The 27,828-nt window shown below is 53.5% G+C and overlaps 2 protein-coding genes across 8 annotated transcripts; one reads left to right on the top strand and one right to left on the bottom strand.

Annotated features, from left to right (window-relative positions):
• The first annotated feature begins 196 nt into the window (after positions 1-196).
• On the top strand, positions 197-11,675 carry RABEP2 (rabaptin, RAB GTPase binding effector protein 2). 6 transcript variants are annotated; one of them, XM_017642949.3, is made up of 14 exons: positions 595-761; positions 1,193-1,402; positions 3,862-4,010; positions 6,054-6,164; positions 6,252-6,602; positions 7,495-7,590; positions 7,681-7,779; positions 8,591-8,746; positions 9,552-9,729; positions 9,872-9,883; positions 9,971-10,026; positions 10,121-10,174; positions 10,286-10,402; positions 11,025-11,675. In XM_017642949.3, the coding sequence occupies exons 1-14, from the start codon at positions 701-703 to the stop codon at positions 11,124-11,126; spliced, it is 1,752 nt and encodes a 583-aa protein (XP_017498438.1). In that variant the 5' UTR covers positions 595-700; the 3' UTR covers positions 11,127-11,675. The 6 variants fall into 6 exon arrangements, with proteins under 6 accessions (XP_017498440.1, XP_073071457.1, XP_073071458.1 ...); XM_017642951.3 differs by having other exon boundaries at positions 197-761; positions 9,872-10,026; XM_073215356.1 differs by having other exon boundaries at positions 593-761; positions 7,501-7,590; positions 9,872-10,026.
• Positions 11,629-26,876, bottom strand: ATP2A1 (ATPase sarcoplasmic/endoplasmic reticulum Ca2+ transporting 1). Of its 2 annotated transcripts, XM_036992267.2 has the most exons (23): positions 26,571-26,876; positions 26,192-26,209; positions 25,722-25,804; positions 24,244-24,348; positions 23,396-23,534; positions 21,395-21,475; positions 20,463-20,548; positions 20,011-20,308; positions 19,670-19,836; positions 17,890-17,978; positions 17,548-17,650; positions 17,168-17,299; positions 15,812-15,934; positions 15,465-15,683; positions 14,413-14,748; positions 13,979-14,199; positions 13,678-13,880; positions 13,418-13,503; positions 13,192-13,325; positions 12,953-13,070; positions 12,653-12,770; positions 12,328-12,371; positions 11,629-11,925 (listed from the first exon to the last, which is right to left on the bottom strand). In XM_036992267.2, exons 1-22 carry the CDS (start codon positions 26,686-26,688, stop codon positions 12,367-12,369), a joined length of 2,982 nt encoding a protein of 993 aa, XP_036848162.1. In that variant the 5' UTR covers positions 26,689-26,876; the 3' UTR covers positions 11,629-11,925; positions 12,328-12,366. The 2 variants fall into 2 exon arrangements, with proteins under 2 accessions (XP_036848162.1, XP_017498429.1); XM_017642940.3 differs by lacking the exon at positions 12,328-12,371.
• Between the last annotated feature and the right edge of the window lie 952 nt (positions 26,877-27,828).

Genomic DNA, 27,828 nt, shown 5'->3' with positions numbered 1-27,828 from the left:
TGATGGAGGGAGAGGTCACGGATAATAAAGACTCGATTTAGATCAGTGGCCGGGGATTTATTTGATAGGCCCTGGGCGGTGTAGGGGTGTAGAAGCGGTGGTTGGTTGAATATCAAAGTGGAGGTGGGGAAATGGAAGTTTCTAACTTATACGACTGACTAGGGCGTCCAGAAAAGTGAAGCCGACCCAGCCCTCCCCAGAGAGACGCTCCACGAGGGTGGAGGTGCAAGGAGGCCGCCCACAATTCGCTGTAACGTGAGCCAGGCTTCTGCGGAAGGGCGGTCGGGGCTGATCAAAGAGCTGGCTCCGCGAGTCCGGGGAGACCTTGAGAGCTTCGCCCTCCTCAGGCTGAGGCCGGCGGACGTCCCGGAGGAGGTGTAATTTGAGCTGAGCTTCCAAGGTTACCCAGAGACGCCAAAAGACTTGATGAAAGAACTCGAGAGTCTGAGGGAAGGGCGTTCTAGAACGGCCCACCTCTGGAACGAAGGCAGAGAGGCGCGGGGTCTGGGGCGGTGGCCAGAAATAGATTCGGAAATCCTCGGCCGAGACTCCGAATTGGCAATTCCCCCAACTCCGGCCTTGGCCTCCAGCCCGGGGCCATCCGGAAAGAACCGAGCGGATCCGGAAACAGCCGAGAGGACCCGGAAGCGCTGAGCGCCGTCACCAGCGACTGCGGGGACCCGCCGTTTGCGCGGAGGCGATGGCAGCAGCTGCGCAGGCGGCCGCGGGCGAGAATGGCGGGCGACGGCGGACGGGGACCGGTACGTGAGGGTGCGTCCATGCACGCGAGGGGCGGTGAAGCCGAAGGCGGGGTTGAGCTCGGCAGCCGCGGGGATTAGGGGTCAAGAGGGGAGACTGGGGAAAGGGGTGTGGTCACGCCCCTGGGGGCCAGGGGGCGGGGCCTGGTGTTTCAAGGGGTAGATCAGTGGCAGGCGAGGGGCGGGGCCATTGGAAGGGAGGGGTAGTGGCAAAAGAAAGGGGATTGAGTGAACCCAGGGATTGGGAGGAGGCGGGACTATAGGCAACACGAGGCCGAGCTGGGGGGCGGGGCCATGTGGGCGGGGCGGGGCTAGGTGAGAGGGTCCGAGGACCTAGGCTGCAGTACTATGTTGCAGGAATTGTGGATTTGGTGTCTTGGTGTATTGGGGATCCGGGAGTAATGGGAAAGCAGGCTGATCCTTGTTCCCCCCAGCGCTGCACCCCCAGTCCCGGGAGGGTCAAAGGGTTGAGGCTGAGTCAGAGGAGCTCGGCCGGCTTCGAGCTGAGCTGGCAGGCGCCCTGGCAGAAATGGAGACCATGAAGGCTGTGGCGGAGGTGAGCGAGAGCACCAAGGCCGAGGCTGTGGCCGCAGTGCAGCGGCAATGCCAAGAGGAGGTAGCTTCGCTGCAGGCCATCCTGAAAGGTGAGGCAGGGACTTCTCCCAGACGACCCATTAGCCCCATAAGGGGAGTGCATAACAAGAAAGGGGTCAGGGGCACAGATAAGCTATGGGGTAGGTTAGCAGGGCTGCTTACCCCCAGGGTAGGTCTGTGGGCCCAGAGGAAGGGGCACCCTTTCTAATATGCATGGAGGCCTACAGCTCTGTCAGTTCCAGCTAAGTTTAGCTCTGAGCTTCTATTTGTTTCCTTGTCCCTTTTCATTTCTTGTCTCTCTCTGATGACTGATCCACCTTGAAATGAGCAACTTCTCAGTTCCCTCAACTACCCCTTTGAGCGTCTGAACTTCACAATCAGCCCTGGGCCCAGTTTCTGAGTCTAATCCTTTGGTTTCCTTTCTTCTGCAAGTGCCCCTACATCCACACACCTCCACACCAACTTTGCTCCCTCCCTCACATCCTCTGAATTTAGGAGGCACCAGCTCCCTTTGCCCCAGATCCCCCAGCTTGTTTTCCTCCAGTCAGGGGCCAGTCTCTGAAATAGCTTTCAGTCCTGCCCCACCCCTCTGCTTCCACTGCCACTGCTATAGTGAAGCTATCGTCAACTTTCTTGGACTCTTGCCCCAGCCTTCACCTAGGTCTCCCACTATTGGGTGTCCAGTCTTTACATTGAATTTCCAGAGTGAGCTTTCTGAAATTCCCTCCTGCCATGTCATTTCCCTTTCTAACAACCACTCTTGGCTCCACCCTCTGGGGCCATATTTCCCACATTTCAGGCATCCACATGCCACCTGTGCAACAGTGTTGTCTCCTTGTACAACTTACCCTGTTGTCTACTTAATATTTGTTCCTTAAATAAAGTTACTTTTGTAAAAACTTGTATACATTTATTTTAAAGGAAACTTCCTATCCCTATAGGAAGAACTAAGTGTGTCCTAAACAGTACTAATAATACAGTTTTCCCCCCACTATCCAAAAGTAGAGTGTTCTGTGAAAACTTTTGTAAGCTGAAATGCCATAAAGTAAAGAAGCAGTTATCAGTTCACATGGAAACATTTTTTTGAGCATTCCCAGACTGAAAAAATAACCTCACTTAGGTTTTCTGATAGCTTAGGACACCTCTTGCTATCAGATGGACAAAATAAATCGAGATAAAGCACAGATGGTTGCAGACACAGTTCACAGGTCTGGTGGCTTGATGCTGAGATGCTGAGCGTGGTTCCGGGGAAGGAGCTTGGCGGGGCTCACTGCCTGGGTTGCACGAGGCCTCTATAAGGCTTGCTGCAAATCAAATGCTGGATGTTGTTTCCACTTTTCGCCTTTTTTCATAAAAGTGAAAATCCTCTTCAGATTTCTTTTGGTTGACAAAAAGAGGTACCATTGTCCATCTTTTGTAAAAATGAAGTGCATGGTGCAAACTCAAAGAGCAAGGGCTACCTGCAGTAAAAATAATAATAGCTCACATTTATTTAGCACTTACTATATGCCAGGCACTGAGCTATGTGTTCTAGGAGTATTTGATGTTCATAAACTGTGAGGTAGCAATTACCCATCTTCATTTTATAGGGGAAGCTCTGAGGCCCAGAGAGGTTAGATAACTTGCCCAAGGTCAGCAGTGAAAAAGCAGCAGCAGATCTGAACCAGGCGGTCTGGCAACTGAACCTTTGCTTCTAATGTTAATACATGTTAAAATAAATAACTGTGCAGTTAAAAGATGACTGTTCCATCCATCATCACCTTCCCCTCCCACTGACCTGTAGGATAAATTATGGACTCTTGGCAGGCATCCAAGGCCTTAGGAGCCATCCACTGCCACCTTCCACCCTTTCCAGCATCTCTACTCATGCATCTTCATTTCAGCTCTTCAGCATGCCCTCCAGGCCCCTGACACAGCATCCTTTCCCACCTATGAGCTTTTTGCTCATGCTGGTCCTGGAACTTAATGTGTCCTTTCTTTCCTTCACCACTTGCTGGCAGGCAGAGTGAGGGGCTCCTTCCTCTGGGATCCACAAGCTAGCTCTTCTCACACTGCTTCTTAATTATTTCCATGGCTGCCTTCCCCATTGGACTGTGGGCTCCTGGTGTCAGGGTTTGTGTTTTGATTAATTTGTCTATTTCCAGAGCTTAGCTTGGAGTCTAGTGCTGAGTAAATATTTATTGCTATTATTAAATATTGTCATTGGCACATATTAATAGGCACACGTGTCATATCTTCAGCATTTGTTATATACCAGGAAGAGGACTGAGCACCTTCTAGATGTCATCTCATTTGATCCTGTAATGACCCAGTGGGGTAATCATTAGTGTCCCCATTTTGCAACTGAGGTCACTGATTGCCCAGGGCCAGCTCTCCACCAAGCCCGCTGTCTTAATCACAGTGGTAGATTGCCTGTCAGAGGGCATCAGTGGTGCAGAGCCCCCTGCTTGCCCACAGGTGAGGTCAGCACACTGACCCTCCCTCCCCTCTGCCCTTCCTGCCTTGCCAGACTCCATCAGCAGCTATGAGGCCCAGATCACTTCCCTGAAGCAGGAGCAACAGCAGGACTGCGAGGAGAAGGAGCGGGAGCTGGGGCGCCTGAAGCAGCTGCTGTCCCGGGCTCACCCCCTGGACTCCTTGGAGAAGCAGATGGAAAAGGTTGGGGTTGGGAGGGCCTCCCTTAGCCCCTGGGATTTGGAAACATGTTGAGGCAGCCAAAGGTGACCATGGGGCTGAGCAGTTGTTGGTGTCCCATTCCCACATCACTGGGAACAGGGCACCAGTAATGAGTCGAGCTACATACAGCACATACTAGCTCCATACTTGGCAAGGTCCTGGCTTGCTATTTGCTAGTAGGGCGGCAAGGCTCGTTGACCTCCAAAATTAGGGAAAGTTGTCATGGGGGAAGAGAGCTAACACTTCAGGCTGCCTCTCATGCACAAGGTGCTGTGGTAACTACTTGACAGATTCAGTCTCTCCAATCTGTCCCCTGAGATCCAGTTAGTTCATTTAGACCCACTTAACATGAGTAAGGTGAGGCTCAGAGAACTTCAGTAATTCTCCCTGGATTCTGGACACAGAAAGGAGCAAATTTGGGATCTAAAAATCTAGTCAGTCTGGTTCTAAAGTTCTTGTTCTTAATCCCTATGGTATATCGCCCCCTTTATTTTTGTTATGCAATGGTAGGAAGCAGATATCACTAAATCTTCATCATTCAAAGCAAGTTCACATCATTACCTCATTTGATCTTCACAGCAGACCTCTGAGGCAGGTCCTTACCTCGTTTTATGCATGAGGAAACTGAGGCTCAGGGAGAATGAGTAAATCTGGTTAGAAAGACAGATCAAAACAGGAACTGAAGAAAGGAAGGCTTGCACCCCACAGCTTTCCAGCAGTGGCTGCTACTTGCATTCAGTGTTCCTCAGGGAGCAGTTCCACAGTGGGGACGGCGAGGGCTCTCCTAAATTAAAGCTACCTGCAGAGCAGAGGGAGCAGCAGGCCTGGACTCGGGCAGCTCCAGGCCTGGCTCAAGTCCTGCGCTCAGCCATCATCCATCCATCCACCATGTGGGCATCTGCCGAGCATGTATTCCAAGGCTTCATGTGAATCAGAGGAGTTTTGGCCATACAGGCTTACCCTTCCTGATGCAGCTGTTCACGTAAGAGATTTGGAGGGTTGAGCTAGTCTGAGATAGATTTTTGAGTGACTTAGAGGTAGAAATGGCATGAATTAGAAGAGGATGGGTGACTGGCATATTTCTGCCTTGGACAGCTGGGTGGATAACAGCCATTCTCACTGACCTAGCACTGGCCAGAGGAGAAATGACATTGGGAGTTCATTCAGATTTGGCTGTACTGGGAGAGAGGAGTCTGTGTGACATCTAAGTGGAAATGTTCAGAGGCTGTTCACTATGCACACTCAGTAGGATCCCAAACCTGAAAAGTGACCAAAAAGAAGAGGCCAGCAATGTAGCAGCAATGGGAGTATAAGAGTACATAACAGTTAGAATGAGTGACAAAAGCCACAGATCAACAGTAGCTTAAATAAGTTTATTTTCTTCAAGTCCAGAGGTAGACATTCCAGGGCTGTTATGGCAGCTCAGCAACTCATTAGGAACCCAGCCTCCTCCTATGTTGCTGTTTTGCTATAGGTAACTTACTGCCTCATGGTCCAAGATGACTGCTTGTATGCCAGCCTTCATGTCTACACTCTAGCCAGCAAGAAGGATAAAAAGGAGTAAAGAAAAGCACATCCTGTCCTTTTAAGTAGTTGTCCTGAAAGTTGCAAAATGGCACATCAGCTTACATCTCTGTGGAACTTAGTCATATGGTCAAGCTTAGTTACAGGGAAGCAGGGAAATGTAGATGGTATCCTAGAATTTAGGCCATGTGCCTAATTAGAAATGTGAGTTCCATGATAAAAGAAATAAGAAAAAATGGATGTTAGGGTAGAAAAGTATGGTGAGCAAGTGGGCCACAGAAAGATAGTTGTGACTTTGGCCCCTTTACCTACCATGTGACCTGGGACAAGTCATGTAAACTCTCAGAGCCTTTGTATTCTTATCTCTAAAATGGGGGTGGATGAGTCCTTCTTGGGAGGGTTAGAAGAGCTGCTGTGCTTGAAAAGAAAGCTCTGAACAGACCTGAGGGGCCCTGCAGTTGGGAGCAGGGACTGTTGCTGCCCAACCACCCTTTCCTCCAGGCCCATGAGGACTCGGAGAAGCTGCGGGAGATCGTGCTGCCCATGGAGCAGGAGATTGAGGAGCTAAAAGCGAAACTGCTGAGGGCCGAGGAGCTGATTCAGGAGATCCAAGTGAGGGGGTGGCCCAGGGGCACTGAGGGAAGACGGGGCACTGCAGCACCCTGGCCCCCCAGCCTCTTCTTTGCCCTCTTTCCCTAGAGATGTCCCCGGCATCCCCCTTCCCTGCATGGCTCCACAGAGTTGCTGCCCCTGTCCCGGGATCCATCTCCCCCACTGGAGCCCCTAGAGGAGCTGAGTGGAGACGGGGGTGCAGCAGCCGAGGCCTTCGCCCACAACTGTGATGACAGCGCCTCCATCTCCTCCTTCTCCCTTGGTGGTGGGGCCAGCAGCAGTGCCTCCCTGCCCCGGGACCGCCAGGGCCTGAGCCCTGAGCAGGAAGAGACAGCCTCTCTGGTGTCCACGGGCACCCTGGTCCCTGAGGGCATCTACCTGCCCCCTCCTGGCTACCAGCTCGTGCCTGATAACCAGTGGGAGCAGCTGCAGACAGAGGTGAGTGGAGTGGGTAGAGCAGCCTGCTGCCATGCATGCATCTGTCTCTCCCTTCATCAAATACTTACAGAGCACCTACTGTGTCCAGGCCCTGAGCTAGAGCTGGGGAGTCCACAGTGAAGAAGAAACTCCCATCCTTTTGGCACTTCCTCCTAGTGAGGGAGCCAGCCCCAGACATGCCCCAGGGCACATGAGGAAGACTGTCACAGGGTGAGATGCCCAGAACAAACAGGGTAGGGTCATGGGGTAGAGACTGGCAGTGCAGGAGACTAAGACCTGGATGGTAAAAAAGAGGTACTCTTCAAAGATTGGGGTGGAAGGAACTGCAAGGTCAAAGTCCCTGAGGACAGACCGTGGTGTATCTGAGGAACAACAAGGCCACCAGGGAGGAGGAGCTAGTTGAGATCAGAAAGGAAGTCAGGGTCCATAGGTCAGCCTCAGGGACCTGCCATGGCATTTACATTCTAGGCAAGGAGCAGTGAGAAATCTCTACAGGGTTTAAGCCAGGAAGAGGCATGCTGTGCTTTAGGCTTTTAACAGATCACTTGGGCCTCTGAGTAGGAACAGACTTAGCTGGGGAGGGAACAACAGGAAAAATAGGATGGGAGATACTTGACATGGTTTAGAAGAAGGTAGTGACTGGGACCAGGAGATGACAGCAGAAATGGAGAGAAGTGGGTGGATTCGGAACCCATTTTGGAGGCAAACTGGTCAGTGCCCACTAGTGGGCTGGAAGTGGGGAGTAGAGGAGAGAAGAATCAGCATCAGTTCCTGGGCTCTTGGCTTGAGCCACTGCGTGGATGACGGTGTTGCCCCCTGAGATGTGAAAGGCAAGGCATGGGAGGGCAGGCCTCTTCTTGGAGGCTGGGACTGAGACCACTGTCTGCGGCAGGGACAGCAGCTGCAGAAGGACCTGGAGAGCATCAGCCGTGAGCGGGACGAGCTGCAAGAAGGCCTGAGACGCAGTAATGAGGACTGCACCAAGCAGGTGGGCCTGGCCTCTGCTTCATCCCTGGCTTAGCTTCTGGCCACCTGCCTCTTGTGCCCTGGCCTCACCCTCACTCCCTTCCACTCACAGATGCAGGTGCTCCTGGCCCAGGTCCAGAACTCTGAGCAGCTGCTGCGGACCCTGCAGGGGACTGTGAGCCAGGCCCAGGAGCGGGTTCAGCTGCAGATGGTGAGGGCTGAGGGCTGGGGTGGGAGGGGGAGGAGTGTGGTGGGAATTGGTTGAGGGATACACAGAAGGTTTAGGCACCTGTTCTGCCCTCCAGCTGCTCAGGCTTTGCCCTGGAGTTGATGCTGGGTGGGTAAAAGGGTTTCTAGGGCACCTGGCCTGCGGTCAGAGCCCCCCCGTGCATTCTCTCTGTGATCTTGAGCTGATCCCACAAGCTCAGAGCCTCAACTTTGCCACCTAGAAACTGAGATAATGGGACCTCGCTTGCCGAGTTGTAAGGATTAAAAGCAAGGAGTGCAAAATCTGATACTTCCCAAGACCAGACAGGATATATAAATGATTGAACTGGGCCAGGTGTGTGAGAGGAAAGGGAGCAGGGCAAACCAGGAGACCCACGCAAAGGGCACAGCTGCCCCTCAGCTCCAGTGAGCTGGCTGTATGGGGGTACAAGCACAATGCTGCCAGGCTTCCTGCTCTGTCAAGAGAAGCTAGAAATCTGGACATTTGTGTGTAGCTTCTCAGTTTTTAAAGTTAGCAACTAATTCAAGGTTTAAGAAAAAACATGTGGACCAAGTAAGACACCCAGTGTGACTGTGGCTGCCACTGTGTGACTCCTGCTGAGTCATCAAGGAGGGTGTATAAAGAGTTTGAGAGCTAAAGACACTTGAGGGCGTTTCTTCCTTTATCAGCAGAGGAGGAGGGCATGGATTTCTGGCTGTCAGCAATGGTGGGAGGAGGGTTCAGAGTTTGGCCTCACAGGGGACTGGAGACGCCCCATTCCCCTCATTGCCTCGCATGAACTGTCCATCTACAGGCAGAGCTGGCCACCTCTCACAAGTGCCTGAGCCATGAGGTGAAGCGACTGACTGTGGAAAACCAAGGGCTCCGGGCCGAGCAGCCACCAACTTCAGGCCTCCAGGGCCTGGAGCCCTACGAGTGCCAGGAGGAGCCACTTCCCAGCTTGGTACCGGTGAGGGGGTTGCAGGCACAGGACCTGGAGGGCCACCCGGTGGGGCCCTTCCTCTCTGCTAACAGCAAAGCATTGACCTGGGACCTGGGAACAGGCCCAAGCTGCTGTGTATGAACTGGGTCACCTAGGCCAGCTCGCTTGACTCAGTTTCCTCATCTGAAAAATGGAACCATACCCCATTCTCAGCATGAGCATGAAGAGAAAATGAGTTAACAGAATGCTTAATGCTTAGGAAGCAGTAATTTTGTTTGTTAATTTTAAGTGATGTGGGACCTACAAAATGGAATATATCGTAATTATTGGTTTATAACAAGCTGTCATTGATCTGTGCATGGCTTCATTGATTTAATTTAGTAAAAACATGAAGCTCAACCAGAACCCTTGCCCACCCTGAGGACTACAACTTAACATCTCCTACGTGCACCCCCCATATTCCTCGGTTCTGTTTCTGCTGTCCTGAACTTTATCATTCCCTTGCTCTTTCTTCAGTGTCCTTTTAATTACAAATACATGTCTGCCTAAACAGTGGAGTGCTAACACTAGTTGTTTCTGAGCTTTATAAAAGGGTACCTTGCTCTAGGTAATCAGGAACTTTGACTCAGCACCATTCCTGAGGGTCCTCCACCCTGGGGAGTGTGACTGCTGTAACATGTGCACTGTCCCCCTGGTGGCATTTGGGCTGTTTCCCCTTTTAAGTTTGCTTCCTTCCTCCCTTCCTTCCTTGCTTCCTTCCTCCCCAGGATCCCAATCTAGCAGGTGCCCCTGGGGCTGCCCCCTCCAACCCCGGGACTCGCATGCCTTCCAGGAGCTGCAGCAACTGGTACAGCGCACACGGCAGGAGGCGCGGGCCCATCAGCAGGCCCGGGAGCACGAGGCTGAGCGCCTGCGTATTGAGATTGTAACCCTGCGGGAGGCATTAGACGAGGCAGCAGCAGCCAGGGCCAGTCTGGAGGGGCAGCTGAGGGTGCAGCGGGAAGAGACAGGTGAGGGAAGAGGGAATGAGCCATCCCTGCCTTGCTTCCAGGGAGGCTGACCTCCCCACAGGCACCACCTGGGTGCCGGGAGGGGAGAGAGGAGGCTATGCGAGAATGAGCCTTGACCTCTCTTTCTTTCCTTTCCACACAGAGGTGTTAGAGGGTGAGTATATGCTGGAGCCCTCCCCAGGCAGGGTGGAAAAGGAGAGAGGGTGTGGGCCTGACATCTGGCTCCTGCCTGACTTTTCAGCCTCCCTGTGTAGCCTGAGGACAGAGATGGAGCGGATCCAGCAGGAGCAAAACAAGGTGAGGCAGAACTTGAGGGCCAGACTGGGATGACAGGTGAGTGGCGGCAGTGTGAAGACCCTAACCAGCCCCTCCTGCCTTTATATCTTCTCAGGCCAGACGGCAGGAAGCCCTGAGGCAGCCACCAGGCTCAGGCCACACAGAGGAGGTCAGAATAGGGGTAGTGTAGAAGGGGCTACCTCATCTAGACAGCCTGTTTCTTTGGTCACATGCTCTCCCACCTGATCCAAGGCCGTAGCTCTACATCTGGTCCCCCTAGGCCCAGGTCACAGACCTCCTCTCAGAGCAGAGGGCCAAGGTGCTGCGGCTGCAGGCTGAGTTGGAGACCAGTGAACAGGTGCAGAGGGATTTTGTACGACTGTCCCAGGCCCTGCAGGTATGGTGTGTTCCCTCCCCACTGGGCCGGCATGACTCCAGGTGACTTGTCCCAGCTCTTGCAAAGACAGTCCCTAAATCCGAGGAGTCCTCTCTTCTTCTGGGGCTGGCATGGTCCTGTCCTCTGAGCTGTTGCTCAAAACAAGTTGGAAGACATTCCGTGTCTGTTTTGCTGGTCACGCGAAGCCCTGGCCAGGGCCTAGTGCACAGAAGTGCAGTGTGCTCATTACATCACCCCACCTGCTCCTGCCCACACTTCCCCAGGACGTGCTCTGAGGCCCCTTTTCTTCCTTTGAACACGGTTTCACTGTGGGTTGGGGGAGGTGGGGCCCCTGGGTACACTGGTCCTAGGTCCTTGCCCCTCAAGGGGCTGGCAGGTAGGAGAGGAGCAGCACTTCCCCAGCTCACTTGACTCAGTTTCCTCATCTGAAAAATGGAACCATACCCCATTCTCAGCATGAGCATGAAGAGAAAATGAGTTAACAGAATGCTTAATGCATAAGACGCAGTAATTTTGTTTGTTAATTTTAAGTGATGTGGGACCTACAAAATTGAATATATCGTAATCGTTGGTTTATAACAAGCTGTTATAAACAACCTATTTGCTTCATTGGACCCCATAGGTGCGCCTGGAACGGATCCGCCAGGCAGAGAGTCTGGAGCAAGTGCACAGCATCGTGGACGAGGCACCCCTCAGGGATGTCAGGGACATCAAGGACACCTGAGGGGCCCAAACCCACCACCCCAGGGTTGACCGCCTTTCTCTGCTCCCAAACCATGAGGCCTGGGCCTTGGGGTCTCAGGATGTAGTCTTCACCCTCAAGCCTGGGGTTGAGGTGATGGGGCCGCCACTGCCCTGTCCCTCCAGTGCCTCCTCCCAGGGGTGGCTGGGACTTCTCTCAAAGACAGCTGGGTAAGGGTCCCTACCCCTCCAGGAACAAAGGTGCAGGCTCAGATCTGCAGCTTTCTGGAAGCCATGCTGCCTCCTGGGTCCTAATCCTCTGCCCCCACACTCCCAGCCAGACTAACAGCCATGCCTGTGACAGCCCATCTCCATCCCTGAGGCACAGCCAAGCTGTGAGGAGTGGCTCGGAGCCTCCAGCCCAAGTCAGCAGGTCCCTCCACACGTATATCCCGAAACAGGCAGCTACTTTCTGGATTGCATGACACTAAGATGCTTGTCCCCAGAGGCTGACCCAGGCCCTAGGATGAGCATGGAGGCAAGGCCAGACTTTTCTGTCATTTATTTTCAATAAATAAGCAGCTCAGCTCAATCAGTTTCCTTGTCCCTGCAAGCCCCACAGGGTTGGAGAGGGGAGGTTTTACAAGGGCAGAAGGCAGGGTTGCTGGGGGGCGGTGGTGGTGAGAACTGAAAGGGACATTGTGTTTATAAACAGAAAAATGTCGGGGAATAGAGGAACGTGGGGGTCTGTGCCACAGCTCTGGCTGAAGATGCATCACTGTGGGGGGGGTGGGGGGGAGGAGGTAAAGAGACGGGTTACTTCCTTCTTTCATCTTCTGGATCTAGAAGGGGAAAGAGAAGGCTGGAACTGGTGGCAGGGCAAGAGGGGAGAGGAAGAGGGCCCTGTCTGCTGGCACACTCATCTGGAGGGTCACCCAGCCCCCCACACTCACCTGAGTCCCCAGACCCCACTCCTCCCAAGCACTGTAGCCCAGCAGCAGACAGCTCAGGGCCCAGCCAGCGCAGAGCAGCGCAGGGCAGCCAGAACACAGGGTGCCAGAGGCGGGGCCAAGACTGGCCCCAGAGGAAGGGCAGCAGCGGACCCCAACCCCGATGGGAGGGAAGTGTGGCGGTGGCAGCAGTGGCTCCGGGGGAGTTGCGAGCAGAAGTGACCTCAAGGCCACTGAGGGGGAGGGGCAGGCGAGGGCACAGCGGCTGGGGTGAGGGCAAGAAGGGGATGATACCTGTGGCACGACTCAAAGAGATGGAAGAGGGGGAACAGGTTATCCTATGGCCAGAGAGGACAGAGAGATAGCTGTTACCCAGGGAGGGAGGTGGCGTGAGGGCCGGAGGGCTGAATTTATGGGGAACTGGGGAGGTTGCACCCCCACCAGGGCAGAGTAGGATGAGAGGAAGGGGCCTGGGCTGCCTCCCTGGTGGATGCTGGTCCTGCCAGGGCTGAGAACACACCCACCTGAAAAGGAAGAGGGGGCAGGCGCCTTCGCAGCGCAAAGGGAGGGGCTGTGCTCAGGGCCCAGGGGCTGATCTCAGAGGAGGGGCACGTCTTACCCTCCAGGTAGTTTCGAGCAACAAACTTGAGGATTTCATCAAGCCCAATGACTGGCAATGAGATCTTGAGGACCATAAACCACTGGTTGCAGTCTAGGGCCCGGAGCTTGAAGATCATCTGGGAGCAGGTAGCAGAGGCAGTGAGAGGGCCTCAGAGGAGACAGGACCAGGTGCCATCCCAGCCTGACCCTACCTTCCTCCCTTGGTCAGAGCCTCTAGTTGTAATGGCCACAGACACCTACACAGGCTCCTTTTAGGGTAGGGAACAGGTGGGTGGCCCCTGGTTGGAAGGAGGCTCACCGGCAGAGGGTCAACGTAGAGGATGAGGAAATGGAGGGACATGGACAGGCAGATGGAGCCCATCAGCCAGATATTCACCCATGGTGGCATCCGCAGGAGGGACTGGTTCTCAGACAGGCTGCATGGGGGAGGCCAGGCAGAGCCAAGGGTGGGAGACACAAGGAGAAAGCAGTGGTGAGGAGGGTGGAGGACAGGCTATGGCGTCCAGAAAGCACAGCGGGAGGGTGCACGGGCCCCACCTGTTGAGCGCATTGCACATCTCGATGGTAACCAGCACAGACAAGGCCATGGTCATGGGCTCTGGGGCCTCAAAGACCTCACAGTCCAGACCCTCAAAGTCAGGATTCTCTTCATTGCACTGCATGAAGTGAGTCTGTCGAGGGAGGGGTGAGGAAACAGGGTCCATAGAAGCATCCATGCTGCCCTCCTGCTTCCCACCCCTCCTCCTGCCTCTAGCTCCCCTACCAGCTGGCTGTAGGTGACCCGAGGCCCATCCTCCGCATACAGGAACCACCAGGCAGCTGCTCCCACAGTGGCTGCACCCACATAACCTGTGGTAAACAGAAGATGGGAGTTGGGGAATCAGGGCCGGGGAGATGGGAGGAGTTAAGAGGGCCTCATGGCCGTAACAGCTAGTTGAGGAAGGAGAACTGGGTAAGCTGGTGTCCCAGAGAGGGGGTCAGTTCTGAGGGTTGGGAAGGATTGGGGGATCACATCCTGTTCACCCCCAATTGCCATGTAGCGGAAGAAGAGCCATCCACTGATGAGGGGCTCCTTGGGAGTCCGGGGGGGCCGGTCCATGATGTCCAGATCTGGTGGGTTGAAGCCCAGGGCTGTGGCTGGGAGCCCATCAGTCACCAAGTTCACCCACAGCAGTTGCACAGGGATCAGGGCTTCAGGCAGCCCCAAGGCGGCTGTCAGGAAGATGCTGCCAGAAGACAGAAGTTATATGTCTGTCCTGCCTCCCAGACCTCTGGTCATCCCCCCACCCACCCATTCCACTAGGTGCCTGCCCTGGCTGCTCACCAGACCACCTCGCCCACGTTGGAGGAAATGAGGTAGCGGATGAACTGCTTCATGTTGTTGTAGATGGCGCGGCCCTCCTCCACAGCGGCCACGATGGTGGAGAAGTTATCATCAGCCAGCACCATCTCAGAGGCGGTCTTAGCCACGGCAGTGCCCGACCCCATGGCAATGCCGATCTCAGCCTTCTTCAGGGCAGGGGCGTCATTGACGCCATCTCCTGTCTGCAGGACGAAAGAAAAGGTGGGACCTTGTCCCTTCCACACACCCCTCCATGAGACTTTCCGATCAGGGTCTGAGTCCCTGCCTTCCATGCATCTCATGGGCCCCTGCTCAGCCCCCAGCCCCCTGGTACAGCCATCTCAATGGACACTCAGCAGACTGCCCCATGCCAGGCCCCAGTGTGTCCCAGTGAGGCCAGCCCACAGTGTTCTCACCATGGCTGTGATCTCATCAAAGGACTGCAGATACTCCACGATCTTGGACTTATGGGAGGGCTCCACACGGGCAAAGCAGCAAGCACGACGGCAAGCTTCCCGCTGCTCAGCCAGGGGCAGGTCGTCGAACTCCCGGCCAGTGTAGGCTCGGTCTCTCACCTCCTCATCCTCCCCAAAGATGCCAATTCGTCGGCAGATGGCAATGGCTGTGCCCTTGTTGTCCCCAGTGATCATGATCACCCGAATGCCAGCATCGCGGCACAGCTGGATAGAGCCCGTGACCTCCTTGCGGGGCGGGTCCAACATGCCCACCACACCAATGAATGTCAGGTCCGTCTGGGGAAGAGGGAGCAGAGAGTGGCAGGATCAAGGAGGGACTCCGAATATGAGGCAGGAAGGAAGTTCAGGGGCAGACAGGGAGAAAGGTCAGTGAACTGAGGGGAAGAGCAGCCCCTGGGCCTGGTCCAAACTTCAGCAATTTATGAGCTAAGTCAGGGGCAGAGACATTCCTTGGTCACAGATACCTGCAGGCCTGGCAGCAACAGTCCCATCAACAGATGGCAGACCATGTCTTTCTTAGAACTCTAGGTGGAAGTTAGGGCAGTGGTTTTTGGTCTCAGGAGGGCCACTCACTTGGTCTACAACTTTGAGCGAATCCATGTTACCTGCCAGGTCACAGTGTCCCCACTCTAAAATGAAGGGAGTGGACTTTGGTGCTCTTCAGCGAGTCAGTCCACCCAAGATACAGAGCTTACGCCAGCACGTAGGCCAATGCACTGCTTCCTGCATTGAGAAAATCTCACCACGGAAACATGTCAGCTGCACCTGTGTATGCCTGGCAACCTAGCTGATTTCTGTTCTGCTGCAAGTGCCTCACTTCATCTCAAACAGGTCCATGGATCGTATGCAAAGTAGTTCTGGACTAGATGATTCCTACGGCTCTTTCAAACTAACATCCTGTGATTCTAGGACCCGTGACAGAGTAGAAAGCGACAGGGTGGCAGGAGTAACATGGATGACTCTGGGGCAATGGGAAGCTTCCGTCTGCTCACCTCGTACTCCATGAACCTGGTAGCGTCATCCAGGGTCATCTCCTCTCGTCTCGGAGGGGTGTCCCGGGTGGCCAGGGCCAGGCAGCGTAGGGTGTCCCGGCCAGTGCCCCATTCCTTGATCACCGACATGATCTTGTCCTTCACTGGCCCTGTCATCGGCACGCGGGAGGTGCCAACTCTCACATAGTTACAGCGGTCAATAACCCCCTCAGGGGCACCCTAGGAGACCAGAGCAGCATTCAGAGGCTGCTGTCTTCCCTCCAGGGCATGGTGAGAGAGGCAGGGATGGGAGAGGGGTTTAGGATTAGGAAGAAGAGGGGGTGGTAAGGGGCGTTCTGATTTCTGACCTTGACGAACATCTTGTTGCCCACAGCAGCCCGGGATTTGGCTGGGGAGCAATAGACAGACATGGACTTTCTGTCTCGGGAGAACTCCAGGGTGAATTCCTTCTTCATTAGCTGGCGGATCACCTGGGAGAGAGGAGATAGGGAGACAGACATGAGATTGGTGGGAAGAGAGCAATGGTGCTGTGCCAGAAGGGAGGAGTCCAGACCACTTAAAACATAGTCAAAAGGACCTGGAGGTCAAAGCAGGCCCCAAGCTGAGTCTGAGACTAAAGCTGAGTCTGGTGCCTACAACAACACTGATGGAATTCCAAGGCTCATGCTGCCACTGACTTACAGCGTCCATTTTAAGGACAATAAACAGGATGGCACTGTGTGGCACTAACCAACAGAATTTTCAGTGGGATGGGAATGTCCTACACTCTGAACCACCCAACATGGTGCAATTGAGCAATGGCTACTGAGCTCAGAAATGTGGCCAATGCAACTGAAGAACTGAATTTTTACTTTAACTGAATTGCTTTAAATAAACACGTGTGTGCTTCTAGAGACACATGTTGGACAGCATGGACCTACTGCCTGGCATGCTGTTATATGCACTCCATAAAAATGAATGAGAGCCTTCTTTCAACAAATGCATCATGGATAATCTTCCACAAGATAAAGCAAGAATAAAAGTAACAAGAAATGAAATAAAACATAAGTTGATGTTTATATTATCATTTATAAGTTCTTAAAATGAATTAGATATTTAGGTTGTTTTCATTATTTCTGTCATATTGAGTAAAGCAGCAGTGAGCATCTATGAAAAACAGAAAAAAGAATGAGTAACACCCTAGAGGAATTCCATATAGACACTGAGTATATATGACTAGCAAGACCTTAGAGTGAGAGTAACAGAACTGGGCTTGTATATCTAGACAAGGGGACATGGAAAAATATTTAATAGTCATATTTCCTGAATCCTGATTCAAGTCTTGAGATCTATAACAACAAGTGTGCTTCTAGAGACAAAGGGATAATAGTTGAAATTAGAGCTGCCCCAGGATGGGTCCTGTGTTGTTTTTTTTGTCCAGCTCCATCCCTTTCAGCTAGGTACCCAACAGGAGGAAGTGACTAAATTCATCAAGGGGTATTGCAGCTAAGCAGCAGAAAGACTGGTTTAAGCCCAGGGGCTGTGGGCCAAAGTCACCCTGGCCAAGAAAAGCTGTAGAGAAGGCTGTGCTGACTGGGGTCCCAGCATGGGACACAAGGGCCTGCCCAGCCTAGCTGGGGGCCTCTGTCTCCTGAGATTCCTTGGGTCCTGGCTGAGCACTATGGCTGAAGAAGGACCCTGTGGGAGAGAGCACCCGGACTCACTGAGTTGCAGGCATTGGCCCTCTCCACCTTTGACAGGCTTCTCACATCAGTGTTGAATACATTCATCTTCTCCACCAGGGTGGTGAGTGCTGTCTCGGTGGCCTCACCCACCTTCTCATAAATACCTTTGGCCTGAGGGGGCAGAGGAGGAGGAGAAAGTAGGTGTCCTGGGCTCTTGACCCCTTGCTCCCACCTATCATACCCATCTTCCACTTAGAACGGGAAGGGAGCAAGCCCTTCTCTTCCCCTTACAGCCAAGAGAGGACTTGGTACAAGGGATCCCTTTCCCCCAACCCCTTCCTTGCAGCCTGTGGAAGGGGCCTGGACTCGGTTTCAGTTGGAAAGGGAAGGAGGGGTGTCCTCAGGAGTGGACAGGTTACCTCATTGAAGTCCAAGGAGGAGTCATTGCAGAGGGCACAGATGGTGGCCAGCTCCACCAGCCCATCATACTGCCCTGCCCGGACTGGCTTATCGTTCTTCAAGCTGGCAGCAGGGCAGGGAGGAAGGAAGGAAAAGACAGTAGAGAAGAATAGGAAATGAGATGCAGAGAGAGTGTGGGGAAAGCAACAAGGGACAGTCAGGCGGATGGCAACCAACTCAGAGAGATCAGGTGGGAGAGAACAGGTTGGGGAAGGCAGAGGAGAGAGAAATGAAGACAAAAATAGAGGGATGGCTCCAGGGAGATGGAGGCAGGGAGCTGGGAGAAAGTTTGGAGGACTTACACCTCTCCTTCTGGAGCATAAGTGGAGCCTGTGATAGAGAACTGATTCAGGTCGCAGGTGTGCCCATCCACCTTGTCAATGATGAACATCTGCAGGGGAGAAGGGCATGCACACAGATATCCAACTGTCTCCATGTCTACAGGGGCATTGAGGGAGGCTGGAGCTCCGTCCCTCCAGCCAGCCACCTGTGCAGACTAACCAGATTCCCCATCATTCCCCACTTGCCTTTCTCCTCCTTGCACCAACCCCTCCCCTCTCCCTCGCACTCATTCTCCAGGTTCTGTGTTAGTGTTCAAAAGGTACTGTGAGCCATGCTGGAGGCTCCTTGAAGTCAGTTGATAAAATTAGACATGCACAATAAGGTGTGGTAGGGACCACGGCTACCAGTCCACCTGGCAGTACATGGCCTGCTTATGGCCAGATCTTCCAGTTTTGCAGGAAGAGCTAGAAATTCAGGTTATTTTCCTATAAAATATCTTGACTCGCAAATGTGGGCAATTAATTCATTTTTATTCATTTTATTCAAAACCTACAGCCTGGCTTTGAAGCCCATGTTCTGGAGGGATGCAGAGAATGCAATGCTCAAAGGGGAGCAGCCCATCCTGAACCAGAACATGAAAGGGATGGGACTTATGATGGATTTACTCCAAAACAAAGTGGTCAAGTCATTTTAGGAAACTCTGGATGGAATCCCCCCACTTCATGGTCAGCCCTCTCTGAGGCTTTCAAATGCCAACAGGCATGTGGGCATCCCCAAGGGGATGAGGGTACAGCCTTTCTCACCCTAGTCTGGCCACATAGCCCTTGCTTCTCAGAACAGCAATTCACATTTTACAGACACTATTCCACAGAACTCTGTTTAGGGCAGGGGTTCTTTGCCTGGAGTCCACGACTTCCCCAGGTCCTAGACAAGGGGGTCTGTGAACTTTGATGGCAAACATACCAACGTCTTTTTTTCTCTTTAACTGACATTTAACATTTCCCTCCAATTATAAATGCAGACCACATTAGCATCAGCAAACCCTGCAGTTTTGCCCCAGTGTAATCACAGACACTTCCCCATCACACTGCAGTGCTGCAGCACTTTCAGAATCCCATTCCTGCTTGTCGTGGTGTCATCATTACAGTAGTTCTCACATCCACTGCTAAACTGGCTACTTAGTGCATTAACAAAGCATATGTGTTACCAAATCACAAATCTGTTTTTAAAATATTTTGATGACCATATTTTGATTATTGGTTTCCTCTGTGATCTGATGTACTTTTAAAACAGAATCCTATGTATTTTATTCTATATGTTACAATATTACACTGAGAAGAGGTCCAGACTGTCAAAGTCTGAGGCATGGAAAAGATTAAAAGCCCTGGTTTAGGAAATGCTGTTCAAGATCCATGCAGCCAAGCTCCCAGTCCTGCCATGGATGACCAGTCTGGGAGGCGGTCTGCTCCACAGGCAGCCCTGGGGCCAGACAGACTTGACCTTGAAACTAAATTCTTCTACCTATGAACTGCACTGAAGCTCCCAGAGCCTCAGTTTCCTTCTCTGGAAAAGGGGATAAACGAGACCTTTCGCTGATGGGGCCATTGTGGAGGATTAGAGAGAACACGTGATGGTGTCTGGCACACAGACAGTGGCTATAGGGAGCTATCTGGCCGGGGCAGAGGGGCCTCTCTGATCCTCTTCATATCTGCCCTTTGGCAGTTCTTTCTCAGGCCAAAATGAGAAGCTGCCAATGATAAAGGCAGTCTTCTGAGTGGGAGTTGCCTACACTTCCCTGACCTTGCAGACCGACATCTGGTTGGTGGTGAGGGTGCCTGTCTTGTCGGAACAGATGACAGAGGTGCAGCCCAAAGTCTCCACAGAAGGCAGGCTCCTCACAATTGCATTTTTCTTTGCCATCCGGCGGGTGCCCAAGGCCAGGCAGGTGGTGATGACTGCAGGAAGGCCTGGGGGTGGAAAGAGAGGAGGTGAGGGAAAAATAATGGGGGAGGAAGGGAAACCGAGCATGGTAGGCTGAATAATGGCCCCCAAAGATATCAGGTCCTGGAAACTGTAATTTGGAAAAAGGGTCTTTTGCTGGTGAGAGTAGCAAATGGGAGGAGAAAAAGAGGTTTCCATACCTTCCGGGATTGCAGCCACAGCCAGGGCCACAGCAATCTTAAAGTAGTAGATGGCACCCCGTATCCAAGAGCCCCCATGGACGGGATCATTGAAATGGCCAATGTTGATAAGCCAGACAGCCACACAGATGAGGGAGATGACCTTGGAGAGCTGCTCCCCAAACTCATCCAGCTTCTGCTGCAAAGGGGTCTTGTCCTGTTCTGTGGCGGCCATTTGGTCACGGATCTTCCCAATCTCGGTGCTCACACCAGTGGTGGCCACGATGCCTAAAGCCTTGCCGGCTGCAATGTTGGTGCCCTGGGAAGATGGATTACAGGCAAGGAATCAGGCAAGAAACAACCCTCATGCCGTGTTCCCCCAGCTGCTGGCCTCATCTCTTCTCATGCCATGATGTATCTCCCGACCAGGGCCTCTGGCTTGCATGTATGACAGCTGGCCCTGGATGCCTCACCGAGAAAAGCATGTTCTTCTTATCCTGGTTGACAGCTCGGGGGTCAGGAATAGGGTCTGTGTGCTTGATGACAGATACAGACTCACCTGTGGAGAAGAGGCCAAGGGGGTCTCAGATAATATCATGTCCTCCCAGACTTTCCACCCCAACTCCCTCCCTGCTCTGTAGAACAGGGCCTGGAAAGGACCAAGCAACAATCCTGGAGGAAGTCTGGACTCTGGAAGGAGCCACTGGAGGTAAGTGGGAAACCCATGGCCTGTAGAGTGAAGAGACCTTGACCCTCGCCCCAGCTCAAACACTTACAAGCTACAAGCCTTTGGATCACTTAGCTGTTTGCTTCTCTGTAAAATGGGGATAGTAATATGTACACTTCAGAACAAGGTCTTGCTGAGCGTCAGAGAAAGCTGATGTGTGCGCTGTTGACTCTGGAGTACATTCCAGGAGGGAGAGGCCCCCACCCCTGGGACCTGGCCTCCTTCACTCGAGTGGCAGGGGCTCTGACAGTCACCCTGGGCCAGCCAAGCCTCACCTCTGGGGGCCACCTAGACTGCTCGCTGGCCCCTCGCCCTCTCCCAGTGGGGAAACTACAACAGCCATGCTTTTAAGTGCGACGGACCCCTCTATTGTGTTCTAGAATCTATGATTCCCCACCTGAGGGCTTTTGAGGAGACAGGATGGTTCACTCGGTTGAGTGTGTCTGTAGGTCTGTGTAGGAGGTCATGGCTCAGGACCCCTTGTGTTTCAGGCTTGGGACAGTGAATGAGCTGAGCAGCACTGGCACTGCAGCCAGTCTGGAGCTAGGAGGGGCCCTGTTGCTGAATGTTCTCTCTGATCCGCCTGGAATTTCATCCCTGTCTGTCAGCCCAGCTTCTCCCTCACTGAATCCTCATCCCCACACCCCCTGAAGCATCCTCCCCCCCAGGCCACCAGACCTGTCAGAATGGACTGGTCCACCCGGAGGGTGGTGGATTTAATGGAAAGGATGCGGATGTCTGCAGGGACTTTGTCTCCCACTGTGGACAGAGAAGAGAATAGTGAAGTCAGTTGAGAAAGGACTTTTCTTTCTTCCTGAGAAAAACCCAATCCTTGTCTGATACATCACCTCATCCTTCAGGTTTCGAGGAGGTCACCTGGTCAGGGGCCCACCCCAGGCTGGGGTCAGGCCCTTAGCATGTGCTCCTGTAACTCCAGTAAGCATCTCCCCCTGAACCCTCATTCCAGTCATCCCCCTTGTTGAGTGCTTTCCCCAAACCTGGGACATGAGCCCTGAGGGGAGGATCTGGCACACTGCCTGGTATGTGCTCAGTAAATGCACACTGAGTGAGCAACTGGAAAAGTAGAACAATCCAGTTGTATAACAAGAAACTAAAACAGGATGGGGAGCCACCGAAGCAGAGAGAGAAATGAGGGAAAAGGTGAAGAGGGAGAGGCAAGAAAAGAACTAACAAAAACAGGGTGAGTCGGAGAGATGCGCTGGGGGAAGAGAACATGAGTGGAAGAGCTGGGAGGCAGGAAGAAACTGGAGAGAATACTGGAATTGAGAAAATCAATGCCAACCAAGACAAGAGGTGGAGCAAGAAGCAGGAGAATTAGAGAGGGACACGTGTGAGGACGGAAGAGGCAGGAGAGGGAGGCACAGAGAGCAGAGGGTGGGAATAGATCACACGGTTGGAAACCTGTAGGGCCCTGGTCTGAGTGTCTCAGGGAAGGCAGGAAGCCAGGGCATGAGCTGGGAGCCAGGCAGGAGAGAAGGGGAGGCTGCGGGAAACAAGGAAGGGGGAGAATGGGGAAAGCAACACACCAGAGAGCACACAAGGAGTGGGTCAGTGCAGGAACCTCTCTTGCAAGGAGGCCGGCAAGGCAGATGCCCTGCCTGACTGAGAGACCTTAGAGGAGGCTGGCCGCCTCCCAGCACCTCTGCCTGATCCCATCCTGTCCTGCAGATGGTTCTGGGGACAGAGTTGAACTGCTCTTCTTTCCCTGTTTCTAAGGTTCCTCCTCCTCTGCCAGAGGAAGCTGATGCAGGAGGGAGGAGGTCAGCAATGGAGTTGGGCTGGACACCGGTCACCCAAGCAGAAGTGGTATTTATAGACACTCATGGTGCTAACTCCAAGCTGTCATGGTGGCAGGCCAGCCCTGTGATGGGGCACTGGGGTCTTCAGCCCACCCTCTTCCCACTCCCCAAGTTTCCCATGTGGTAACATGGGTGTCTGGCGGAGGGAAGCAGGCTTAGAAAGATAGATTCTCTTGTGCCAGGGGCCTGGAGATGTGAAGGCCTGCACAGCGCAAATATAAAAACCGCTGAAGGGGGCAGAATCCCAGTAATCTTAGCCACCCAGCCCCCACCCCTCCCTGGCCAGGCATTAAGTGTCCCTCACCGGAGAGGCGGGGCCCTTCCTTGAGCTCCCCTCCTCCAGGTCCCGTGCTCTCTGCGGGGCCTGAGTTTCCCTTACATGGTTGGGGGCTTGAGACGTTGGCCCCCCTCCTCCCTTCTATCCTAGCTCCTTCCCCTTTGAAAGACCTCAAGGGCACCGAGAGGTCAAGATTTAAAGCTGACCAAGCTTGGGGGTGGGTGGAAGGAGAGGAAAGCCAGGCCTCAGGAGGTGGGTGGAGACGGAGTCGTTGGCAGGGACTGGGTTCCACCTGTTGCTTGCAAGTGCTGGGTGAGAAGAGGGGGAGCAGGGGGTCTGCCTGCAGCTTCAGGGACAGGACCGGCTGTTCCTGCTAAGACTCTGATGGGGAGGAGGTGCTGTGGACCCAGTGCCCTGGGATAACCTCCTGAGGAGTCTGGAGGAGAAGCAAAGACTCCACCATCCTGGTGACCTCCTGCACATGAGAATCAGGAGCTGGCCAGCCTCTACCTGCAACATACACATCTTGGTGGCCTCAAACTCAAGACCTCCCATCCTGGACCACTCACCCCTATCACTCACCAGCCACTTCCACAATGTCTCCAGGGACAATGTCCCTAGCCTTGATTCTTTGCACTGATTTGCGGTCAGCCCGGTAGACTTTCCCCATCTCAGGTTCATATTCCTTCAGAGCCTCGATAGCATTCTCTGCATTTCGCTCCTGGGCAGACAGGGTGGAGGAGAGGACGGACATCAGAGGGAGAAAGGTTGTGGAATGGGAAGGGACTGGCCAGGGAGGACTTGGGGTTGTGGTGGTATAGAAATGGAGGACTAGGGGCCAGAGTCCTAGGGGAAATAGGGGCATCACAGAGAAAGAGGTAAGTCATTCAGTCCTGACTCCTGTCATAGGGGAGCAGACAAACCCCATGAGGAGTAGGTGTGTGTATGTGTTAAGAAACTGGAAACTATCACTTATGGCTAAAAACGAGTAAGGGGGTCTTGAGGAAAAAAGAAAAGAAAATCAGAAAGCAGGGGACAGGAAAAGTAGACGGCGGTAAGGTAAGATAAAGAAGAGAATCAAACTAGCATTCACTCAACTCCTACTATATGCCAGGCACACGGCTGGGTGCTTACACTCATCATCTACTTAAGTTTCACCACAACTCTGTGGTATAGGATTATTAGCCCCATATTATGGATGAGGAAACTGAGGCTCAGAGAAATGGAGGAACTTGCACAGGGTTATACAACTAGCAAATGATGGCGGAACACCACTCCCACGTCTTTACAACATGCTGTCCCATTTCCAAACTGGGCAATGGGACCAGAGAACAAGGTAAGCCCAGGGGAAGTGATGGAGGAGGAGGGCGGGAGGCTGGCCTCACGTTCAGTGTCAGGATGTGAAGGAGTGAGGTGGAATCAAAGCTAACCTGCCAAACACCCACGATGGCATTGGCAATGAGGATCAAGAGGATGACAAAGGGCTCAACAAAGGCGGTAATGGTCTCTTCACCTTCCTCAAACCAGGCCAGCACCTGAGGAGCAGGGGAAGGGAGAACAACAGGTAACAAGGCACTCAAATGAGTAAAGAAGAGAATGAGGCGAGAACACGTGCAGGAACAAGAGGGCAGGGCATCATGGGGGTGCTGCAGCCCCACATGGCTTTGAGGGTCTACACCCTCCAAGGCCATATTCACACGAGCACTGCCACTGCTGTTAGTCAGCGGGAACAGGCGGGCATAGACAGGCACAACCAAGGGATTAACTGGAAATGCTTTCAGGTTTCCCTGACTGAATTGTTGGATTATACATGAAGCTCAGGGGACACCCAGGCCAACCACCCCCACAGCCACATCCATCCCATGGGAGCCAAAACTCAATAGGAAAACCCCCATGGTCCTCACAGGCACCTGGCCCCCCCACAATCCTCCCCCTACAGCTCAAGGCAAGGAAGCTCCAATTTCATTAGGGAGCAGGACGGGAGGATAGTGTTACAGAGCCTCTTGTACACACCCCACCCCAGCTGTTGCCACTGCCAGGCAACAGCCACAAGCAAATGTCAAGGAGCAAATCTGAGAAGAGAGACGTAAGGCCCTGCCAGCTAGTAGTCAGGGGCCCACAGGGCCTCCATCAGGCAGATAGGGAACAGGGACACTTCTGTCTCTTGATTGAATTCCAGTAGGACTAAGACGCTAAGGAAGAAATTCCAACATGCAGGATGGATTACTGGGATGGTAAGTGCTGAGGGGAGCCTCAGGGCAGGAGAGGTGGCAGGGCTTTGAGAAGGCAGTGGGGCTGTGAGGGACTGGGGAGGGCAGGGAAGGTCTGGCCAGGTGGATGAGGAGGGGATCCGAGGAGTTACAGCCATGATGGGGTCGGGGAGGCGAGGCTGGAGACAGGTGAGGGGGCTGGGCCTCCAGGTGCTCCTGGAGTCACCCTCACACTAGCAGCTCTTTCCAGCCTCCAGGAAGGAGTCTTTGCCTCGACCAATCAGCGTCAGGAGGGCGGGGCCGGGGCCTCAGAATGCTCTGGAATTGGTGGAGCAGCATGTGCACCACTGGGCATGCCGGGAGTAGTGGGTCTGTGCTGGGCTGCCCTTTGCTGGGGGTGGGTAACCCGAGCCCTCGAAGCCCTTGAAGCTGCGGGGGTGGTTTAGCTTCAGTGTTTTGGCTGAGAACACCCTTAAAGCTTAAAATAAAACCTGCCTACAGGGTGTGGGGGAGGACAGAGGAGTACACAAATTTGCGTTCTCCCACCTCCCTCAGTTCTGGTCTGTAGAATAGGATGCTGAAGGCTTGAACTAGAGGTGCCGATGATACCAAGCCCGCCCCCAGGCCCCGCCAGCAGACTCTCCAGATTCCCCCAACCGACACTCCCAGCCAGCTCCCAGATACCTTCCCACACTTACAAAGGAAATGCAGGCAGCCAGGAGGAGGATCCGCACCAGGAGGTCCTCAAACTGCTCTAACACCAGCTCCCACAGGGACTTCCCTGGGGGAAGAGGCAAGGGGAGGGGCTCCCGGTTAAGGTCTAGGAATGAATGGCTGGGACTCAAGGTACAGCCTGGGGACCAGGGACTGAATGCCCAGGCTTCCAGCTTGGAGCAGGAAGATTTTGGGGTGATGAGCAGACCACTTGGTATTGAGAGAAGGGCTGAGAGAGCCCGCCAGGAGTCCAAAAACAGGCTTCTCAAAGCAGTAGGTAGTTGTCCAAAGGCCAGATGCCTCTCAAGAGAGTGCCTGGAAACTTCCGCTCCCCAGCCTCTAACTTTGGGAGAAGGATTTTGCCCAGGAGTCAGTGGGGAGAAGGAAGGGAGAAAGGAGTGGCACACAGTGGAGGGGGTTCATTTATGAGAGCTCAGGGAATCCAGTAACTTACCTTCCTCAGCAGGGAGCTCTACCCAGAGAAAAAGAAAAAAAAAGACATATTCATATTCATTTAGGGTTCAGTCTAGTGCTCCCTACACCCAGGACTTTGTGGCTATAGTAAGAGAATCAACCCACCAAAAGGGTATCTAAGGTTCATCAAGATTGCCCCATCAAACCTCCCAAAACTATGGGTCTGAGGGACAGTTTTCTCAGTATCCTCATCCCCACTGCAGTCACTGAACTAAGGCCCAACCCTTCCCTAAGATACCCTAGAAGGAGAGGCTCGTGTGTGTGTGTGTGTGTGTGTGTGTGTGTGTGTGTGTGTGTGTGTGTGTGTGTTGTGGGGGTGCAAGAGGGCTTTGCCAGCTTTTCCTCCAGAGGACACTTACCATTGGGGCCATATTTCTCCAGATTCCGCTTAACTTGGTCCGGGGTCAGGCCTGTAGTCTCGCTCACCCCAAAATAGGCCAAACATTCTTCTGTGGTCTTGGAGTGTGAAGCCTCCATTGTGCACCCTTCCTGGGGACCAGGGGGTGGTGTATTTCTTCTGGGGGGTTCTCACGTGTGGGGGGCCTTCCTTAGTGTGTCCTCCTGCCTGTTTGGGTTTCTTCCTTTTTCTCTCCTGCCCCCCCCACAATTTTTCTTCCCTTCAAGAAGCTCTGACCCCCGTCCCACTTGCAGCAGCCAGCCACCCCCCCAGCCAGTCCTTATGAGGGAGTAAGGGAGGCCAGGCTCCCCCCTCACCCAGATCAGGGATTGGCTGGCTAAGACTCTGGCAGGAGGGGTCAGAAGAGAGAGATATTTCTGCTGACAGAGGGGGAACAGTGGGGCTGCAGCCTGAGATGTCACTCATGAAGGAAGCTAAGGTGGCCCAAGCCCCAGCAGGAAGGGGGGTGGTGAGGACAGACTTCACTTTCTGTCTTCTGCTTGTGACCACTCCCCCAATTGCCTTGACTTCCCAGTTGCACTGCATTTTCTAATACAAACTCACCCCCACCTCTTCCCTTAAGCCTTGGTCTACTCCCAGGCTCCACATTTCACTTTCTTCACACCCACAGTCCAGTCTCATCCAGTCTGAACCTGTTCTGTTGCCACAGTCTCCTTCTCCCTCACCTAGTTTGTTGAAAGACAGGAGATTCCAACCTTCAGAGGATTAAAGAGGGAGAGAACATCCTTGGGGGCCAGGGGAAGTGGCTCTAAAGGGACAAGGGGAAGTAGGAGGGGTGAGGGTCAAAGGGGCAGGGCAGTAGATGGTAACCCTACCCTAGGGAGGGGTTGCTGCAGCCATCAACAAGGGATTTAGTGTCCAGGCCCTGGTAAGCAAAGCCAGGACTGCCTGTCTCTTCCCTAAACTTCCCCTTCCCCATGGCTCTAACTCAGCCTCTGGTAACGTAGCCTTCAGAGCCCCCCATCCCTGACAGGGAATCTCCCACCCCCTCAAGAAAATGGGATACCCATGTAGCCAGGTAATCCAAGAGACTACAGAATGTGCTGATGGCAGAGGGGGAGAGATAAATGTTTTGGGATGGGGGTGGGAGTCACCCCAAGTCATGGAATGAAGGCCACCTCATCCCACACTATGCTCTCTTTAACACAAGGGGTTTACATGGCAGACCCCCAGATGGCATGTAGTCCACATGCCATCCT

This window comes from Manis javanica, chromosome 10 (genome assembly GCF_040802235.1).
Source record: "Manis javanica isolate MJ-LG chromosome 10, MJ_LKY, whole genome shotgun sequence".
Classification (NCBI taxonomy): Eukaryota; Metazoa; Chordata; class Mammalia; order Pholidota; family Manidae; genus Manis; species Manis javanica.
This window is presented reverse-complemented; position numbering and strand designations above follow the sequence as displayed.

Bases quoted from the DNA above. Each gene is read 5' to 3' on its own strand.
- ATP2A1 (XM_017642940.3), bottom strand. From the start codon at position 26,688: ATGGAGGCTTCACACTCCAAGACCACAGAAGAATGTTTGGCCTATTTT. The intron at 15,935-17,167 runs GTGAGTCCGGGT...CCTCTCTCCCAG, and splicing joins GGGCCAATGCCTGCAACTCA to GTGATCCGCCAGCTAATGAA. The intron at 13,071-13,191 runs GTGGGGCCCGTG...TCCCCCATGCAG, and splicing joins ATGTGCAATGCGCTCAACAG to CCTGTCTGAGAACCAGTCCC.
- RABEP2 (XM_017642951.3), top strand. From the start codon at position 701: ATGGCAGCAGCTGCGCAGGCGGCCGCGGGCGAGAATGGCGGGCGACGG. The intron at 1,403-3,861 runs GTGAGGCAGGGA...CTGCCTTGCCAG, and splicing joins GCTGCAGGCCATCCTGAAAG to ACTCCATCAGCAGCTATGAG. The intron at 4,011-6,053 runs GTTGGGGTTGGG...CCTTTCCTCCAG, and splicing joins TGGAGAAGCAGATGGAAAAG to GCCCATGAGGACTCGGAGAA.